The following is an 18,598-nucleotide window of genomic DNA, read 5'->3' as shown; positions in this document are numbered from 1 at the left end:
ATGGGGCGGGGCGGGGGAAGTAATTGTTGAGAAGTGTTGGGTGGGTAGCGACCCCCAGGCCTGCCTCTCCCCTCCCACTGTACTCGTAAGTCCCGCCCAGGACTCCGCTGAAAGGGGGCTGTGGGCCCCCAAAGGGGAGGGAACTGGGAGGAGGGGGCTGTGACTGGACGTCTGGGTCCTAGAAAAGGAAGGGGCTGAGGAAGAGAGATTGGGGTTCCAGAAAAGAGAATCTTGGAATGTAGGCCCTTGAGTTCGTGCAAGGAGCAGGGCAGAACAGTCGGAGGAGGGTCAGCGAGGGAGCGGTCCTGTCCCGCTCTCCCGCCCCAGGTGGAGACTGAGAGGGGGACTTTCTTCTCAGTGGTTGTGGGCGGGCGGCGTGGGGCGGGGTGGGGGTTCTGGGCCGCGAGGTGGCCGGAGACACACAGCAGATAGGAGCTGCGGCCACCGAGGAGGGAGCTACGCCGGGAGCCTGACAGCCCCTCGCTGCTTAGAGCCGGGCCGCTGAGGGCAGTCGCCACCCAACAGCCTCTGACCTCCCTGGGACCCACGCATCCAAGGCTCACAGTTGGCTTGTTCTCTCCTGTCTGCCTCGGGACATTCATTGCCTCCGGCGCCCGTGGGTCCCTGGGACCCAGCGCTCTGGTCATCAGCCATGCAATGGTGCAGCCACTGCCATCGCCTCCTCCTGCTTGTACCTATGGTGCTGTGGCTGAGCTGGCCTCCGGCCTGGGCAGGTAAGAGGAGTCCTTACGCCTCCTCGGAGTCAGTCTGGGGCTCTGAGTACTCTGGTGCAGCTGATGCCTGAGGTGGAGCTTCTCAGTCCGACAAGGTTATCAAAGGTCCAGGGTAGAGGGCAGGATTCTTGGGTCCCTTGGAGCCAAGGTAGGAATCTCTTTCCGTCCTTGAATTGACAGGGGAGGGCAGCTAAGGCTAAAGGTGGAGTCTCACCTTAGAGAGCCATGAGTGGGGCTGGATGCTGGGGTCGTGGGGAGAGCGGAAGATGGCCAGGGCTGGTGTGGTCCAGCTGGTAGTGGGGTGTGGGGGCAGATGCCAGTGTAGATGGGTGAGGGGTACGTGTGTGTTTTCTGGGCTTTCAGTCTGTATCTCAGGACTGAGGGGGAACATCTGTGGATCAAAGCACAGCCTAGTAAATAGAGAAAGAAGGGATGCCTGAACTATTTGTTCCACTGGCTTCCCAGACAGGAACCCCTTCCCCCTCCCTGTGCCCTCCATGCTGCCACGAAGCTGGCTCTGGGGAGTCCTGGGGCTGGCTGCCAACAGGACGGCCGCTGGACAGGCCGGGATCAGGTGTCTGAGGTGGGAGCCAACTCTTTGCATTCCTGCCCCACCCCTCCCCCTCTGACTAGCGGGGGCTCTCCTGGGACCCTGGTGTTCACAACTCCAATCTTTTCCTTCTTTTTCCCAGGATCCAGAATTCCTGGCTCCTAGGAAAGGGGATTTGATGTCAGAGGGGAGGGAGTTGAGAGCACCTGGGTCCTAGGCAGGCTGGAGCAAGCCCCTACCCCTCCTGAAAACCCTGGAAACTGATTTGCATATAACTTGACTATTCATTTCTTCTCTGCTTTGGAGAGAAAACAGTCAGCACAGCAGCATAAAGGATTTAGATTAAATTACAGAAGGAAGAACTTCCAAGTTGTGAGCAGTGTGAGGCTTAGGGACAAGGGACAAATGTGCCATGTCTAGACTCTAGGAGTCTTTCTTAGGGGGAAAGAGACCCTTTAGCATGGAGACCAGGAGATGGCTGAGATGACTGTCTCCCATTTTGGAACTGAGTTGGTAGAGGTGGTACTCCGTAGGGAAATGGGTTAATTCAAAAGAGTAATGAATGGGGCATTTTGGGGCCCAGAGGTAGAATGGTGGTGGCGGTGGGATGATGGGGCTGCCAGTGGGGAACCTGTGGGGCAGATCGAGGCCAGAGGCAGTGCGGCATATCAGTGGCCTAAGTTCGGAAAACAAGTGGGCAGCCTGTGGGTCAGTCATCTGCAGGATGGAACTGCACTTTCCCGGGGCTTGGTTGAGGGTGGGTGCCTCTGAGGTCTCCTTGGCCTGGGGTCTCTGTGAGTCTCTGTATCTCTGTCTCACTTACCATCTGTCTCTCAAAGCAGCCCTTGTGTGTTGTGTTTGTGGAGCTGCCACACTCGGGGGCCAGGCTAGGGTGGGGGTAGGATGGTGGGGGCAAGGCCGTGGTTTCCCGGCTCCTGGATTCAAAGGGCCTTTTCTCTGCCTGCCCCCCTGCTCCCACCTCACCCACCCTACCCAGCTCTGCTCTCCTGATTGCTCTGGCCCCTGCCCTGCCCCATGTTTCTATGAAAGTTTTGCAGGAACTTTCTTTGGAATTTTTCCAATCTGGAGCTGATGGTGTGAGGAGTGTGTATAGTGGGGAGCAAGAAATAGATAGGTGACCTTTGTCTTCTTGGGAGCTTGAACCCTAGGAAGCCAAGTCCTAGGTGGATAGAGCTGGTGGCCTGGGTCTTGAATCTGTGGATGCTGAGTGGTAGGGGTGGTGGGGCAGGGTTGAAGTTCCAGGCGTGGGGAGCTTGCCCAGGTTTTGGGTAAGGACTCTGATGGGATCCACAGATGTGTGGCTCAGGGCCTTGGACTTGATGTGGCTCTGCGTGGCAGCTTCAGGTTCTCTCCCTAGCCTGCCCCTCAGCCCATCTCCCAAGGTAGGGGCACAGGCTCCTTGGTGGCTCTTTCTAGTATCTCCTTCCTCTGCATGGTCAGAATTATCCCTACCTCTCCAAACATGGGGACTGCAGCGTTTAAAGCCCCTTCCCCATAGAGGTGTCTCTGTGTTCCCCCTGGGCCCTCCTGCACCTCCGGTGCCCAGGATGATCGATTGCCCAGATGTTGTTTGTGCTGGAGACATGGGACAGATGCCAGAGATCCAGAAACCAAGAAATACAGAAAGGGAGTGAGAGAGTGAGAGAAAGACAAGAAACGAAAAAGGCAGGCAGAGTGTGAGGGAAATGGAAAAAGACAGAAGAGACAGGGAGGCAGAAAGACCAACAGATACAGAGACAAAGAGAGGAAGAGAGACAGAGAGAAAGAAGGGGAGATGTGTGGAGAGTTGAGAGAGAGATTAACAGAGAGTCCTGGCTGGTGTGGCTCAGTGGACTGAGCACTAGACTCTGAAGCAAAGGGTCACCGGTTTGATTCCCAGTCAGGGCACATGCCTAGGTTGCGGGCCCGGTCCCCCATAGGGGACGCATAAGAGGCAACCACACATTGATATTTCTCTTCTCTTTCTCTGCCTCCTCCCTTCTCTCTAAAAATAAATAAATAAAATCTTTAAAAAAAGAAAAAGAGATATTAAGAGACAGTAGAGAGAACTGGTCAACTGGCGTGGCTCAGTTGGCTGAGCATCCTCCTGTGAACCAGGGGGTCCCTGGTTTGACTCCAGGTGGGGACATGTGCCTGCGTTGCTGGTTCCATCTCCAGGGGCACAGATGGAAGGCAGTGGCAGATGTTTCTCTCTCAATTGATGTTTTTGCCCTCTCTTTCTTCCTCTCTTCTCTTCTCTATAAAATGAAAAATAAAATAAAATATTAAAAAAGAGAATAGAGAGATTCATAGTCTATAAGGCAGAAATGGGGAGTGAGTAAGCATGACAGGGTGCTGGGAGGGAGAGAGGCAGGAGTGAGCATGGATACCTGTGACTCTGGATTCTCATCCATTTTGGAGAATCGTGGAATGGAAAGGGGACCTTTGCCTTCCACAGAGTGTGAGTCCCAGGAAACTGAGTTCTAGACTGTGAACGCCCCCTCTCTCGGCCCTCCTGAGCATGTGTCCCTTCCTCTGACCCTCACGGACTCTCCCAGGTACACCCCCTGTGGATGTGCTCCAGGCCCTGAGGTTTCCCTCCCTCCCTGATGGTGTCCGAAGGGCAAGAGGCCTCTGCCCAGCTGATGTGGCCTACCGAGTGTCCCGACCTGCTCAGCTCAGCGCACCCGCCCGCCAGCTCTTCCCAGGTGGGTGATGTGGTAGAGTAGAGAGAACTGGGCTAGGTCATGGGTGGGATTTGAGATCAGAGACCTGAAGGGAATGAGTTTATGGTTCTCTTTTCCTTTTGTGCCACCTTTGTGTGTCTCTCTTGGGTCCCAGGAGGTTTTCCCAAGGATTTCTCTCTGTTGACTGTTGTCCGGACCCGCCCTGGCCTCCAGGCTCCCCTCCTGACCCTCTATAGTGCCCAAGGCATCCGGCAGCTGGGCCTGGAGGTTGGCCAACATGTCCGCTTCCTGTATGAGGATCAGACTGGCCGGCCTCGACATGCAGCTCAGCCAGTCTTCAGGGGCCTCAGCCTAGCAGATGGCAAGTAAGTCAGTGTGCTGTTCTGGTCTGTCTGGCCTGCACTTTCAGGAGCTCCCCTCTGGTCACTGCCCCAGAACCCCGACTCCCTAAACTAGGAAATCTGCCTACCATTTAGGCCATAACTCACCTACCGCTGCCCACACTTTAGTCACTTGTAGCTCAGAGTTTGGGCTTTAGAGCTTATATCTTTGCTTGTAGTACTAGCCTGTACTTTGGGCAAATTACTTAACTTTTTGAACTTCCATTTCTTTGTTTATAAAATGGGGTTAATAGATCATGAGAATCAAATGAGAAACTTATTTCCTGGTGCCTGGTGCATTGCGAGCACTCAGTAAATGACAGCTACTGTGATTACTGCTACTACAATTATTACTATTGGCCTTAACCCTTTCATCAACTGCTTCCCAGCTCTGTTGACTTTCTTCCTTCAATCAGTCACTTGAACCTCTCCCACCATGACCAGGTGGCACCGTGTGAGTGTGGCTGTGAAGGGCCAGTCTGTCACCCTCACTGTTGACTGCAAGAAGCGCGTCACCCGGCCCCTCCCGCGAAGTGCTCGTCCAGTGTTGGACACCCATGGAGTGATCATCTTCGGTGCCCGTATCCTGGATGAAGAAGTCTTTGAGGTAACCAGAGCAATCAGAAAACGAAGTGATGTCCTGTCCCGTATCTTCTGTCCATTCCTCCTCTGGCCCCAGCATGCCATCTTCCTATGCCCTAATCCTTTATTTTTCTTCTCATATTTCCTATCGCCAGGGCTAATTTTCTCTGTAGGAGAACTAGGTGTCCACTTATATGGTGGCCACTTATATGGCAGGACTGCCCACAGCCACTTATTCTGTCATTCTGTCTTCAGAATTCTGCCCATGCATCCATCCGTTCAACCCATCTCTCTACCTACTCACTCATCTGTTCACCCACTCCCGCCCTCCATTTACCCATCCATCCAGTTGCACACTCACCCACCTGCTCAAACATTCAGGTTTGTTTCTACCCGTATGCCCATTCCTCCCCTGTTCAGCCACTCCCTCCTTCAAACCACTTATCTATCAATCTGCCCTTCTGCCCATCTATTCTCTTTAACCCATCCATCCATTTATTCACTCATCCACCCGCCCACCCCATCTACCCATGCATATAAGGATGCACACAACTACTCATCCACCATTCACACACCCATTTCCTCACATGCCCACTCTCCACCCAACCATTTGTTCATCTATATATTCACTTCCAGCCACCTACCTACCCACTAATATTTCCACCTACTCTGTACCTCCCATCTGTCTACCCATCAACTCATTCATTCATTCATTTCACCATCCATCACACTTCCCATTCAGTCATGCTCTTGAGCTCCTATTCACGCACTCATCCACCCAACTATTCATCCATCCACCCAGCAAGTTAACATTTTCTGACTACCTGCTTACACAATGGCAGAGGGAAAATAGAAGAATAATTTAAGGTTTCTATCATTCCAGAGCTCCTCATGCTGCTCTGGAGATGAGACAATACCCCAAACTACAATACAAGGCAGGGTTTGTTGAGCACCACATATGGGCACAAATAAAAGCCATTGGGATTCTGAAGTGGCTTCCCCCTCCCTCATTTCTAGAGGTTCTGAGAATTCTCATCAGTACTGCCAGTGGGAGGTCAGAACAACTAAGGCTGGGCCACGGTTTCCAGGAACCCCTGTGAAAAGGCTCAAGCATTACCACAGGAGCAGGGGGCAGACAAAGAGCATTGAATTTAGAGTTGGACGATATGAATTCTAGTCCTGATTCTACTGCTGTGAGTGACCTTGGGCCAGTCACTGCCTCTGAACTTTTCTGAATGGAATATGTCTGAAAAGTGGGCATCTTTATGATCCTCTTACTATTGACTTTCCCAGTTATTGTGAAGGTCCAGAGGGGACTGAAAAGGGCTGTGCACATAGAGGGCTGATAGTGACTTTCTCCTATTATATAGTTTTGCCTAGGATTGGCCTACTACCCCTTGTCCCAGACTGTGCCCTTTGTCTCTTTCTGAAGCCGCCTCTGCCTCCCTCCAGTGGCATTCCTTCCTTATGTCTTTGCAGGGTGATGTCCAGGAGCTTGTCATTGTTCCGGGGGTGCAAGCTGCCTATGGATCCTGCGAACAGAAGGAGCTGGAGTGTGAGAGAGACTGGAAGGAGAGACCTCAGAAACAACACTCTTACAGAGCCCAGAGATCTCCAAAGCAGCAACCATCAAGACTTCATAGACCCCAAAACCAGGAACCCCAGAGACAGGTGAGGGAGCTAGGTGGACCCCAAACTAAAGCACACCCAACGGAGGAAAGACACCCAGACATCCCTCCAAGAGAATTCCTCCAATATCCAGAGCACCCCATTCTATTTTGGGCCTCCTGTTCTCCCCTCCCTAATGCCCTTCCCCAACCATACCTCCCTGTTCCTGTCACTCACCCCCCACTCCTCATTCATCAACCTTTTTATTTTCATTTAAAAATAAAAAGAATCATTACGAAGAATTTGTGGCTGGGAACTATGTTCCCTCCTTGTGCCTCCTCTGCCAGTCTTCCTGGAACTGTGTCCTTGGGTTTCCCATCCCTTCATTGAATTAAGAGATTGGGAGAGAGGGTGTGGGGTGAGACTTGGGGACAGAGGATGGGAGAGCAAATTAGGGAAGAGACAGAAACAGGAAGAAAGAAGTTGAAATGGTAAGACATAGGAGGAGAAATGGGGAAGGAGAAGAAGATAGAGGGAATCCCGAAAGAGTGATGTGTCTGTGGAAGGTGGAGGTGAGGCCGTCTCTGGCCCCCTGTATGTGGAGGTGCAGGATAAGGGGCAGTGTGGGGGGCAGGGCAGGGAGACTCTGGATTGGGTGGAGTTCTGAAGGTTAGGGTGACAGATTTGACCTGGGGTCAGTGGTCTCAGATTGGAGTGCCAATCTCTTAATTGTGTTTGCTTCTGTCCCACATGCGGGATCCATCCCCTCTTTCCTGCCTTTCCCCATCTCTCTCTTGTCCCCCAACCTCTCCTTTCATTTTCAACTCTCTGTTTCCCAATCCCAAACCATCTCACCTCCCTCCCTGTACCCTCCTCCCCAACCTCCACTCCTTCCTATCTATCCTGCTGCCCCATCCCTAACCCCAGCCCTTTGAGTCTCTCCACTATGACTACGAGCCCCTCTATTACGATGTGATGACTGTGAGGACGACCCCTGATTACCAGGTAAACTTGAGAGACCCCTTCCTTTCTTTTATTCCCCCCACCACTCTGGGCAAACATCTATGACACCAAGTGTGAGGAAAGATGCCACATATTTAGATTATGGGAGTTTCCTCACTGCCCCTCCCATGCCTGCTGCAGCAGCCTGGGAGCCCCAACCACAGGACGTCTCCTTCCCCCAAGGGGGCATCACACCCCACCCTGAAAGCCTACCCCACCTGCCAAGAGGTCAGCAGCCTGGCAGGCATTCCCCTCACCAGGCTGGAGACCCTCTTGAATTGGAGGTTCTGGCCAACATGGGGCAGCCTCCCAACTCCCGATGCCCAGCTCAGCAGACAGCCCTCCCCACTGCCTGGGGCCTCCTCAGGTTACAGGCAGGCAGAGCTGGGGCATCCAGATCTCTGCTTCCAAACCTCTGTGGCCACAGAGAATCACTCTCCCTAAACTGTCCCCCTCCCAAGGGGCTGCAAGATCTGAGATTTCCTCCACCCCCAGCACAGACAGACAGTGCCCTTAGGGAGGGGGACATGGTGCCACTTTGGCCACTTTGCTGCCCTTCTTGCTAACCTCTTGCCATCCTTCCCACCCCATGCCAATGCTATGCTTCTTCCCTTTCCCCTTGGGATCAGTACCCCACCCCAGATGAAGAGGAAGGAATCCTGGAGTCAAGCCCCTTGCCACCCCTTGAGGAGGTAACTCCATCTCCCACACTCACCCCAGCCGGGGGCGGTGGGTAGCTGTGACCCACCCCTCAGGCCCCATGTCATCTTGATGAATTGGTCCCTCCTCTGGCCAGAGGGCTCTTTGTCGTATCCATTTATGGTCTTCTGTCTCTTGGTCATTCCAGACCAATGGGTCTGCTTGTCTCTCTCAGTACAACCATTTTTCTCTAATGTCCATGTCTCGTTCCATTATTCTTTGGTTTTGGAGTAGTCTACTCTCCATGTTGGTGTCAAATGGTTTTACTTCCTGCATCATATTTTTGTTCCTAGGAGGCATTTTCTGTCCACTGCTATCCCTTGTTCTCTTCTACCCTTCTTTCCATCCGTTTCTTTGGTCATTCCCTAAACTCCATTGTCTATCATGTCCATGGACTGTCCACTCTGTGTCCAGCCCTCTGGCCATGCTTCTTATCATTCACCATTTCTTCCTACCAAGCCCATTTTCTGGACATCCCTCCCAATTTAGGGTCTTTGATGGCCATCACCTTTCTACACAACTGCTCCCCTGGCTCTTCTTGGGAGAAAAACTCCAGTCCCAATTATATTCATAATCCTTTGGGCTAGGAGTTTTCATACCTGGGGTCCAGGGAAAACTCCTTTCAGCCCTAATGCCCCTGTCTACGCCTCTCCCTCCCCATCCCCGGGAAGGAGCAGACAGATCTCCAGGTCCCCTCCACAGCCAACAGGTTCCTGACAGAGGACTATGGGGAGGGTGGCACAGACCCCCCAGCAGGGCCCTACGATTACACCTATGGCTATGGGGACGATTATCGTGAGGAGACGGAACTTGGCCCTGCCCTCTCTGCGGAGACAGCCCACTCAGGAGCCGTAAGTGAAAGTAGCTCCTCTGCTATTCTTGACCTCCAGTGGGAGCTCTAAGAATTGCTTCATGTTGTTTTTGATTATTGTCTGTTAGCTGTGAGCTACTTCCCATTGGTGGTTTGCCATTTTCTGTACACATAAGATGTATATGTTGCTTGAAAATATAACTTCCTGCTTTCTCTTCCCAAGTGTCTTACCCTGTGACTCCTTATGTAATCTTCTGGCCAGGGCAATGGGATTTTTTAAAAATCTTGTGGCAACTTCCTGTCTTTTTTGGCCACTTCTTCCCTCAATCAAGATGGATTTCGTAAAGCTTTTGGTCCATAAGCCCCTACCTTATGTCTGTTTTCAGTCTGTCTCCATCATTTCTTCTTGGTCAAAACAATTTTTTATCCGTGTTGCTGCCAAATGATCTTGTTTCCTATGTCACACTTTCTAACCTATGGACCACTGCCTGTCCGTCCCTTCCTGCCTTCTCCAATCATGCCGTCCATCATTGTGGCTGTGCCATATTGGACTAAAAGGGGCATTATTTGTACTCTGACTAGTTTTTCATGCTGTCTGTGACAATATCCTTTGATAGTGAACTACTTTCTGGTGTCTCAGGTCATCCCAATCATAAAGTTTCCATGTGGGCCTAGGTATTTATTGTGGTCACTTCCTGTGTGTGTACTCACTTTAATGTTTGCATTTTCTGGGAGAATTGCCTTTCATTGTCATCAGCCCTCATCCAGGAGTCACTTTCTGTCTGCTTTGTGAATCTCTTCCTCCTCTTCGTCATTGTAGTTAGGTCGTTGTTGAAGGTTTGCTTCCTAGATTCTCTTTCTTTGGCTGCTTCTTGTCTGTCCAACCACTTCCTGTTTGTCCAGTTCATTTTCTGGCCATTTTGGCCATGTTTAATTTTTATTGGCCCTGGCATCATTCTTGCTTCCAATGTTTGTCCCTTCATTCTGTTTCCCTTATTGTTTTCCATGTCCTCAACCATTACCTGTTAGTTGGGATGTTCCCTGGCTACTCACTTTGTCTTTTTTGCCTGCCTTGCAGTTAGAGCTACCTTCTCTACCCTGCTGCCTCATCCCATACCTCCCTCCTCTAATATTGCCACCCTTCATCCTCTGTTGCCTTTTTTAATGCTGCTCTCTGGACATTTAACGTTGATTTGTGATATGGGAGAGTTGGAAATTGATCAGGATGAAAGTGGAGGGGCCATTCTGGAGATCTTTGTTGGGAGAGTTGGGGGGTGGTAGTTAATGTGCTCCATTCTCCCTATCCTTCTCTTGGTTCTGGACCCAGAGTTGGGGGTGGGCGTCTGAGTGGAAGTGTGGAAGGGAAGCAGTTGGTGGGCTTGGAGTATAAATAAGGGACAGAGGGAGTGTGTAGTGTCCTTTCAGGGAGAGGACCTGTGGAGGCTTGAGGGGATCTGCTCTGAGGCTTGAGCAACTTAGCCCAAGAGCTGTATTTTTTCAAAAACCAGTTATTGGATATGAGTTTGGGATATCAGTGGGGACTGCCATCCAAATTTACTTAGAGTATGGATGTTTAACCTCCAGGGAGTTTTAAACTTGTAAACTCCTTGAAATTCTAAGAAAAATTCTTTGCATCAGGGCACACATTTTTTCTTTTCTGAAGACTGCATAGGTTACATCGAATTCTCATACGAATCCATGCTCTTCCCCCAAACCCCAATACTATCTGTCCTAAGGTTCTAAGGATTCCTGGGGTCAGAGGAAGTTTGGGGGATAAGGTGGGTCCTCCAGAAGCAGCTTTGGGAAGGTTGAGGGGTTTGGATTTCCTTGAAGAGTGTGAGGATCTTCCTGAAAGAGGTTCTCAGGGATATGAGGAGGTTGTTTTTGCTGAAGAGTGTCTGGGAATTCGGGTGTGGGGAGCCCTGTGGTCTTCTTGGCAGGCCTGGAGGTCTGTGAAGAGTCTTGAGGGAGGGGGAGGGGATTTTGGGGTAGGGTCAAGGAAGTCTCCGGAAGACCTGAAAATGAAGGTAGGGGTTGGGATGGGAGCAGCCCCAGGGTCCTGGCTGCTCTCAGGCCTTGCTGGAGGTTTCATGTGTGTCTCTCTTAGGCTGCCCGTGGACCTCGGGGGCTGAAGGGAGAGAAGGGGGAACCTGCGGTGTTGGAACCTGTAAGTCACTCTGGTCATTGAGCTGGGGACAGTGGAAATAAGGGAAGAAGGTAGGGGTGCTAGTCCTGTAGCCTCTGACTTTTAACTTTTGACTCCCCAGGGTATGCTAGTGGAGGGGCCGCCTGGCCCAGAAGGCCCTGCGGTGAGTCTAGCAGTGACCCTTAAGCCTCTCTTCTTTTCTCAGAAATCCTTTCTACACACTCATTTGTCTCTTCCCCATGTATGGCCAGGCCTCCTTCTCAGAACTCCAGCGCATCCTTCCAAAAAAAGCTCTTAGATCCACAGATCTCTTCTGCAAAGACCACCCCTCAGCCACATACCCCTCTTCTGTCTGAATGCCCACACCTGACCTCCTCCTCTTTTGTTCCTCAGGGATTGACTGGTCCCCCTGGCATCCAGGGCAACCCAGGCCCAGTTGGTGACCCTGGTGAGAGGGTAAGGGAGTGTTCTCTATTGGTGGTGGTAGGGGGAGGCCTGCCAAGAAGCCACTAGTACCCAGTGGGGCACCATGTTTAGTAATTTCTCATTATCTGGTTGATCAATGAACAAGACACTGGTATGCTGCCCAGTGTTCACAAAGGAGGGCGGACTGGTTGGGGTGGAGGACAGTAGTCTGGTGTCTCCCCCTCATTTTTCTCCACGGGGTTGGAGTGGGGTTCAGGAAAGATCTGGGGAAGTATGCATCTACCTTGTTGAGGAGAGCCTCCAAATGATGCTAGGACTCTAATATTCCCCTATCTGTCACCTATCCTTCTCATTCTCTCCCCATTCCAGGGCCCCCCTGGCCGAGCAGGGCTCCCTGGATCAGATGGAGCCCCTGGCCCTCCCGGCACATCCCTCATGCTCCCAGTGAGTTGTCTTCTGAGCTTTGGAACCAGCTGATAGGGAGGGCAAGGGAATTGTGTTGTACCATCAAGAACCAGAGGTCAGGAAAGCTGAAAAGCCTCTAAACACCATCAACCCAAAGAGATTGATCATTGGGTTGGAGGAATCAGGGCCTCATTAGATGAGCTAGAACCCAACATGGATCTTCTAGGATTAAACTTGGATCACCTAGAACTGAGCATGAAATTCTATATTTCAGGGGGTCTAGAACCAAAGGAGTGTCTTGGGAGGAAGAAGCTAGAGAGTGGGGGAAGAGGACAGGACTTGAGTTTCTGAAAAACTCTTAAGTGATCATCTGAAAACGTCCTGTGGAAGATGCAGGAGGAGGGCACAGGGGGTGTCCCTGAGCCTGGGAGTTGAGGCAGGAACGCTGGATGACACCTCTGGCTGGAAAGGTCACATGGATTTCCTGAAAGAACCTGGGCTTTCTCTCCCTGCTCATCAGTTCCGGTTCGGCAGTGGTGGGGGTGACAAGGGCCCTGTGGTGGCTGCTCAGGAGGCTCAGGCCCAGGCAATTCTGCAGCAGGCACGGGTGAGTAGGGCTGAGAGTGAGAGCGTCTTGGTGGAGGGAGGGGAATGGTGGGAAAGGGGAGACTGCAGGAGGGGTTGGAAGGTTAGGTTGGAGGGAATGTAGGGCAGGGGAAGGTCTGGGTTGTTTGGGGCTGAGAGAAATGCTGGGAAGCATATAAGACAGTGAAACAAGGATTAGGAGCCTGAAGGGTGAATTTGGAAGGTGTACTGGGGTTGGGAGTTCTCCAATAGCCTCTTCTCAGCTCTGCTGTGTTCCCTGCTCCTCTAGCTGGCACTCCGTGGACCCCCTGGACCCATGGGATATACTGGTCGCCCTGGACCCTTGGTGAGTGAGTAGGGTGTGGGGTAAGAAGTTCTTTATTTGTGTGTTGGGGTATGGATAGTTCTGGAAGGGAATCAAATCAAAAGTTATTTTGCTTCTTTTGGAGGGGCTTTGAGGTCACCGTTGGTGTGTCCTTCAGTATGGCCAACCTCTCTTCTCTTTCACAGGGACAACCTGGGAGCCCTGGCCTGAAAGGAGAATCTGGAGATCTAGGACCTCAGGTGATACCCCCACCCATTTGATCCCCAACTCAGGGCCTTCCCCTCTGATGCCCGTTGACCCTGCCCCTGCCTTTCCCTCCCCAGGGTCCCAGAGGACCTCAGGGCCTCACAGGCCCTCCTGGCAAGGCTGGGCGAAGGGTAAGTGACTGAGTGTGGGATGGACATGGGTGGGAGATGGGCCACAGAGTGTGGAGAACCGTCCCTTGCTTGCTCTGACACTACCCTTGCCTCTGCAGGGCCGAGCGGGTGCTGATGGAGCTCGAGGGATGCCTGGAGAACCCGGAGTAAAGGTGACAGACTGGGCCGCTGTCTGACGTTTAGCTTCCAGCTCCATCTGAGCTCATTAGTTTTCTGAGGATGACTGAGGTCCCCAGGTTCCCTCATGAATTGGTACCTCCCCACACAGGACACAGTAGGGAGGGGTGGGGTGGGAAAGGGACTGGGAGTTCACATGGGCTGCCCCTTCTTCCCCTAGGGTGACCGAGGCTTTGATGGACTTCCAGGGCTTCCTGGGGAGAAGGGACACAGGGTGAGTATATTAGGGGGTAGGAATCTTAAGGCAAGGGAAGGAGGCTGAGGGTCCCAGCGGGAGCTCAGTGGCTGAAATTGGTTGGTTAATTGGAGAAGGTCAGTGTTTGCTGTGTTGGGGACTCTGAGCCCCTCTTACCTGTTTGCCTATTTTCCAGGGTGATACTGGTGTCCAGGGCCTTCCGGGGCCCCCTGGCGAGGATGGAGAGCGGGTAAGTGTTGGGCCAGGGTGGGGGTTCAGTGTGGGAGAGGGCTGGGAGGTGAGGCCAGTTCACCATGTCCTGCTCCTCCAGGGGGACGATGGGGAGATTGGGCCTCGGGGGCTGCCTGGAGAGTCGGTGAGTATCCAGGGGATCAGGCTGTGAGGGTGGGATGGGGAGGGGGTGATGGTAGGGACAGGGAGGGTTCTGGGGATGCCAGAGGAGGGCCATGGATATGAAAGGGACACTTTTTCTCTCACTCATGCATGCCATACCTTTCTCTTACCTGAGTGCAGGGACCTCGGGGTCTCCTTGGCCCTAAAGGCCCACCTGGTATTCCTGGACCACCAGTAAGTAACTGCCCCTACCTTCTGTCCCTGATCTCTCCCCCTGACTTCTCCAAATATCCACCTTCCCAACTGCCCCGCCATCCCTCCAGTTCCACCTCGCTAGCCCCTACCTAGTCCCACTTCGGCCTCCACCGCCAGGTGACCTCCTAGGGCCTTATGGTACAGGGCACCAAAGGCTCTCAGCATGGAACTCCCCTGCCCCTGCCAAAAAAAATCCTCAAGGAAAATAAAACAAAAACCCACAAACCCACAGCCCACAGCCCCATAGCCCCACGCCCTGTGGATATGGGCTGGGTGTGTTTGCTTGGGTCTGGGATGAACTGGGGGATTGACCAATGTGCCTCCGCCTGTCCACCCTCTGGAATGGCCAGGCCTCTCAGAAACCACAGGTCCCGCCAGGCTTGCGCCTGCCATCCAGTCTGCTCACATTCTTCTTATGTTTCAGGGAGTCCGAGGCATGGATGGTCCCCCTGGTCCCAAAGGGAGCTTGGTGAGCGATTGGCAGGGAGACTCCACCTGACCCTTAGCCCCCAAGTTCCCTGCCAAGGTTTTGTTCCCTTTGCCACCACTTTGACCCCCTGCCTGCTCTGGTTCTCACCCTCTGGCTATTCCTGCTGGGACTCAGCCCTCCACCCTAAGTTTGTCACCATCTCCTTCTGACCCATGTCTGGTTGCCTGTTTCTAGGGACCACAAGGAGAGCCAGGACCTCCTGGACAACAGGGCACTCCTGGGACCCAGGTGAGTAGCCCTGTCCATGCCCTCTCCAACTTTAGCGACTTCCCCTGGGCTTCCGCAGTGGATCAGACCTGGATGGGGACAAGAAATGAAGGGGCTCGAGTCTTCACTGCTCATGGCTTGAATGGGAGATGCTGGCTGGAGGACAGAGTGCCCACCCCTGTGGGGCCTCTGTAACTTCTCTCTCCCTTGTATAGGGTCTCCCTGGGCCTCAGGGTGCCATCGGCCCTCATGGAGAGAAGGTGAGTGACTAAGTGATCTGGGGAACAGGATATGTGCTGGGTGGGGGGCTGTCGAGAGGGCCTTCAATGTCTGGCAGGGACTTTAGCCACATTTGGACCTGACCCCTCTGATGACCTTGAACTTCCTCATCTTGTAGGGTCCTAGAGGGAAACCAGGGCTCCCTGGCATGCCTGGCTCAGACGGACTGCCGGTGAGTGGGCCCCTGCTTCTCATTGCAAATACCCTTTGCTCCTCCACCCTGCTGAATGACCTCCAAGGACATTCAGCGACTCTCCATACCACGTGCTCCTTGCCCTGGGAGGTCGCTGATGGTGCCTTCCCACGATCAGTTGGCTTCATCAGGTCACAGGAGAATTTGGGCTGAAGAAGTGAAGAGAGGGATACAGAGAAGGTAACAGGGGCGAGTGGTCACATTTTTCTTCCCTACCCCCAGGGTCACCCCGGGAAGGAGGGGCCCCCTGGAACCAAAGGAAACCAGGTGAGGCCTTCCCTGCTCCTTTCACCCCTGAAGGGGCTCCCGCCCAGACTCTGCACTCTCAAAGTCCTTGGGGCTTGTCTCCTCACTCACAGGGCTCTGATAATTTTCTCTGGTGTCACTTCCATTTTTCTGAACTCCTGAGGCCACCGCCCTATGAGCCCTTTAGAGATACCTCTCGTTCTTCTTCCAGGGTCCATCTGGACCTCAGGGTCCTCTAGGATACCCCGGACCTCGAGGTGTCAAGGTACAGGCTACCAGACCAGGAGCAACAGGACTGCGTTTTGGGGAACCAGTTGGGGTCTTGGAAGCTTGGTCCTTCCGATTCAACCTCCATCCCTGATTTCTGTCTCTATCCTGTGTAATTCTAGGGTGTGGATGGAATTCGGGGTCTGAAGGGTCATAAGGGTGAAAAGGTGAGCAATGTGCCCTAACTTCCCAACACCTCCATCCTGCCCCCACCAAGCTCTCTGTCCGTCTCTTCCTCACCTCCTTCCCTCTTGCCTGCCCCATGCTGCACTTCAGCTCCTGAAATCCACCCATGCACCCTTGTTCTCCAAATCCTCCGTTTGCACCTGCTGACCCTGTATCATCTGGCTGTCCTCTCACTCTCAATTTTTTCAGGGTGATGATGGCTTTCCCGGGCTCAAAGGTGACATGGGTGTGAAAGGTGACAGGGTGAGTAGAAACCTCTACACTGGGCCCCTCCAACTCTAAGTCCTCATGATCCTCCACTTTGGACCCCCCAGCTGATTCCTTTGAGACCCTGGAGTCCCCCTCCCTGGTGCTCTGCACTCTTTAGGGCCTGATCCCAGCAGGATACAACCCCCTGTGATCACAACAGTTTTCTTGCCCCTGTGGGGCTCCCTGTCCTGCAAAAGCTTCTGGGACTCCTGCCAACCCCACTTAACTTCACTGGGGTCTGCCTCTCCCCCTTGGGGTCCAGCCTCCACCCCTAGTCCCTGACACGCACATCTCCAACCCTCTCACTCAGGGTGAAGTTGGAGTTCCTGGTTCAAGAGGAGAGGATGGTCCTGAGGGACCGAAGGGACGCACTGGACCCACTGGAGACCCTGGGCCCCCTGGGCTCATGGGCGAGAAGGTGACAGGGAATGAAGGAATCTGTGTCTGTGTTTTCTAGGGACATGGAGGGAATGAGGGCCTGGGCACTGGGATCAGGGTGGGCACGGGGTTGCCAACAGCTGGAGTCAGTGAATCAATCAGATATGACCATGCATTAATTGTGCTTCTCTCTTTATATGACACCTCCTGAACACTGAGGTGTTGAGGGGCGATAGATAAGAAGTCAAGGAAAAGGCCCTGTCATGAAGAGTTTACAACAGATTGATGGAAGCAAGGCATAGAGGCTGTCAGAGGGTAACTGTAGGTGCGAGGCAGAGTGCACATGTGTCCAGGCTCAGAGCAGTAGGAGTTCGGAGACAGAAGGGAGTCAAGAGCTGGTGGGCTCTGGATCTTCAGAGCTAACGTTCACGGAGCACTTACTGTATGCCAGCACCATGCTCACTTGTATCTATCCTGTGCGGTAGGCACTATTACAGTCCTGCTTCACAGAGGCACTGGGTGGTTAAGATGTTTGTTAGTCACACAGCCAGGGAGGGGCAGAGCTAGGGTTTGAGCCCAGGCAGCCAGGTTGCAGAATCCCTGCTCCCAACCTCCACTCCACAGCTGCCTGGGCAGGATGGGCCTGCAGCACGAGGAGGCAGGGGTGCATCCGGGGGCATCAGGAGGTAGGAGTGCATGCTTGGGGAGCTCGGGTGGTGCAGAGCATGAGCAGAGGGCAGAGGTGGTCCCCAGCTGTGTGGAGGCCTGCAAGGGACAGGAGTGTGTGCTGAGGAAGGTGGAGCCGAGGTCAACAGGTCGGCAGGGGCTAGAGCACAGCTCCCAGGGACTTGATAGAGCGGCAGACTTTAGTCCCCAGGCACAGGGGAGACAAGATCTCAGCACTAGACTTGGGGAAAATTCACTCTCAGGGAGGAAAGCTTATGAAACCCAGGCAGCCGATGAGGTGGGAGCTGAAGGGCTGGAGGTCTGGTGGGGCATGTTGCTGGGTGGGGGCTGGCTCCCATCTCTGAGGGCTGGGTTCTCTAGGGACGGAGTGGCATCTGTGGCTCCTTTTGCTCTTAATTGCTCCTTGTCCCTCCACAGGGCAAGCTGGGTGTTCCTGGTCTGCCTGGCTATCCTGGACGCCAGGGTCCCAAGGTGACATGATGCCCCATTGGTACCGCCTCATCCTTTTCCCTTCCCTGACACCTGAATACAGGAAATGTAATCAAAGCAACAAAGCAGTGGGGTCCTAGAGAGGATTTAGCCCACCCCAGTTCTTAGGGGAGGGCCCAGAGGCCCACGGAGCCCCCAGGGTTTGATGGGCAGAGCCCAGGCCTCCCACACCGTGCCTCCATCACCTCTGCTGACTCCTTTTGGCCCTTCCTACGCCCTTCTCTTTTCTGACCATTCAATTTTTGTCTTCTCTATTTTTACCAGGGGTCCCTAGGATTCCCTGGTTTTCCCGGAGCCAGTGGAGAGAAGGGGGCCCGGGTAAGCTGGCGGAAGAAAGGGTGCAGAGGGAAAGACTACTCTGTGGAGAGCCCTGCACTCGCTGATGTTGTCTCTGCTTCCTTCACACCAGGGCCTGTCGGGGAAATCAGGGCCTCGGGGAGAGCGGGGCCCCACGGTGAGTGCAGCGGGGAGACAGACCGGCGGCTCAAGATCCAAAGGGGTGCATTGGTTTTCCTAACAACCCCTCTCCCCTCTTCTAGGGTCCACGGGGTCAGCGGGGACCCCGAGGCGCCACTGGAAAGTCTGGAGCTAAGGTTAGTGGTCTTGGCAGGGATCCATTAGCGGTCTGCCCCTTAGCCCGGCTCCCCTG

The 18,598-nt window shown here is 53.5% G+C and overlaps 1 protein-coding gene across 3 annotated transcripts in view; it reads left to right on the top strand.

Annotated features, from left to right (window-relative positions):
• Window positions 1-432: 432 nt before the first annotated feature.
• COL11A2 (collagen type XI alpha 2 chain) overlaps window positions 433-18,598 on the top strand; it is a 28,374-nt gene continuing 10,208 nt past the window's right edge. Inside the window, exons 1-34 of one of the 3 annotated variants that reach the window (XM_054569183.1) lie at window positions 433-734; window positions 3,843-3,992; window positions 4,126-4,336; window positions 4,796-4,958; window positions 6,413-6,604; window positions 7,469-7,546; window positions 8,173-8,235; window positions 8,914-9,093; window positions 11,161-11,220; window positions 11,321-11,362; window positions 11,593-11,655; window positions 11,995-12,069; window positions 12,551-12,637; window positions 12,905-12,961; window positions 13,126-13,179; window positions 13,264-13,317; window positions 13,416-13,469; window positions 13,655-13,708; window positions 13,866-13,919; window positions 14,001-14,045; window positions 14,204-14,257; window positions 14,703-14,747; window positions 14,943-14,996; window positions 15,191-15,235; window positions 15,373-15,426; window positions 15,670-15,714; window positions 15,905-15,958; window positions 16,083-16,127; window positions 16,336-16,389; window positions 16,706-16,813; window positions 17,878-17,931; window positions 18,214-18,267; window positions 18,359-18,403; window positions 18,489-18,542. In XM_054569183.1, the coding sequence (XP_054425158.1) occupies window positions 653-734; window positions 3,843-3,992; window positions 4,126-4,336; window positions 4,796-4,958; window positions 6,413-6,604; window positions 7,469-7,546; window positions 8,173-8,235; window positions 8,914-9,093; window positions 11,161-11,220; window positions 11,321-11,362; window positions 11,593-11,655; window positions 11,995-12,069; window positions 12,551-12,637; window positions 12,905-12,961; window positions 13,126-13,179; window positions 13,264-13,317; window positions 13,416-13,469; window positions 13,655-13,708; window positions 13,866-13,919; window positions 14,001-14,045; window positions 14,204-14,257; window positions 14,703-14,747; window positions 14,943-14,996; window positions 15,191-15,235; window positions 15,373-15,426; window positions 15,670-15,714; window positions 15,905-15,958; window positions 16,083-16,127; window positions 16,336-16,389; window positions 16,706-16,813; window positions 17,878-17,931; window positions 18,214-18,267; window positions 18,359-18,403; window positions 18,489-18,542 (2,583 nt within the window). In that variant the 5' untranslated portion in view covers window positions 433-652. Of the gene's footprint in view, window positions 735-3,842; window positions 3,993-4,125; window positions 4,337-4,795; window positions 4,959-6,412; window positions 6,605-7,468; window positions 7,547-8,172; window positions 8,236-8,913; window positions 9,094-11,160; window positions 11,221-11,320; window positions 11,363-11,592; window positions 11,656-11,994; window positions 12,070-12,550; window positions 12,638-12,904; window positions 12,962-13,125; window positions 13,180-13,263; window positions 13,318-13,415; window positions 13,470-13,654; window positions 13,709-13,865; window positions 13,920-14,000; window positions 14,046-14,203; window positions 14,258-14,702; window positions 14,748-14,942; window positions 14,997-15,190; window positions 15,236-15,372; window positions 15,427-15,669; window positions 15,715-15,904; window positions 15,959-16,082; window positions 16,128-16,335; window positions 16,390-16,705; window positions 16,814-17,877; window positions 17,932-18,213; window positions 18,268-18,358; window positions 18,404-18,488; window positions 18,543-18,598 lie in introns of those variants that run through there. The other 2 variants (XM_054569180.1, XM_054569181.1) reach the window with 2 other exon arrangements.

The sequence above is a fragment of the Pteronotus mesoamericanus genome, unplaced genomic scaffold (genome assembly GCF_021234165.1).
Source record: "Pteronotus mesoamericanus isolate MK-2021 breed Mesoamerican mustached bat unplaced genomic scaffold, CSHL_Meso_final contig_20, whole genome shotgun sequence".
Taxonomy (NCBI): domain Eukaryota; kingdom Metazoa; phylum Chordata; class Mammalia; order Chiroptera; family Mormoopidae; genus Pteronotus; species Pteronotus mesoamericanus.
This window is presented reverse-complemented; position numbering and strand designations above follow the sequence as displayed.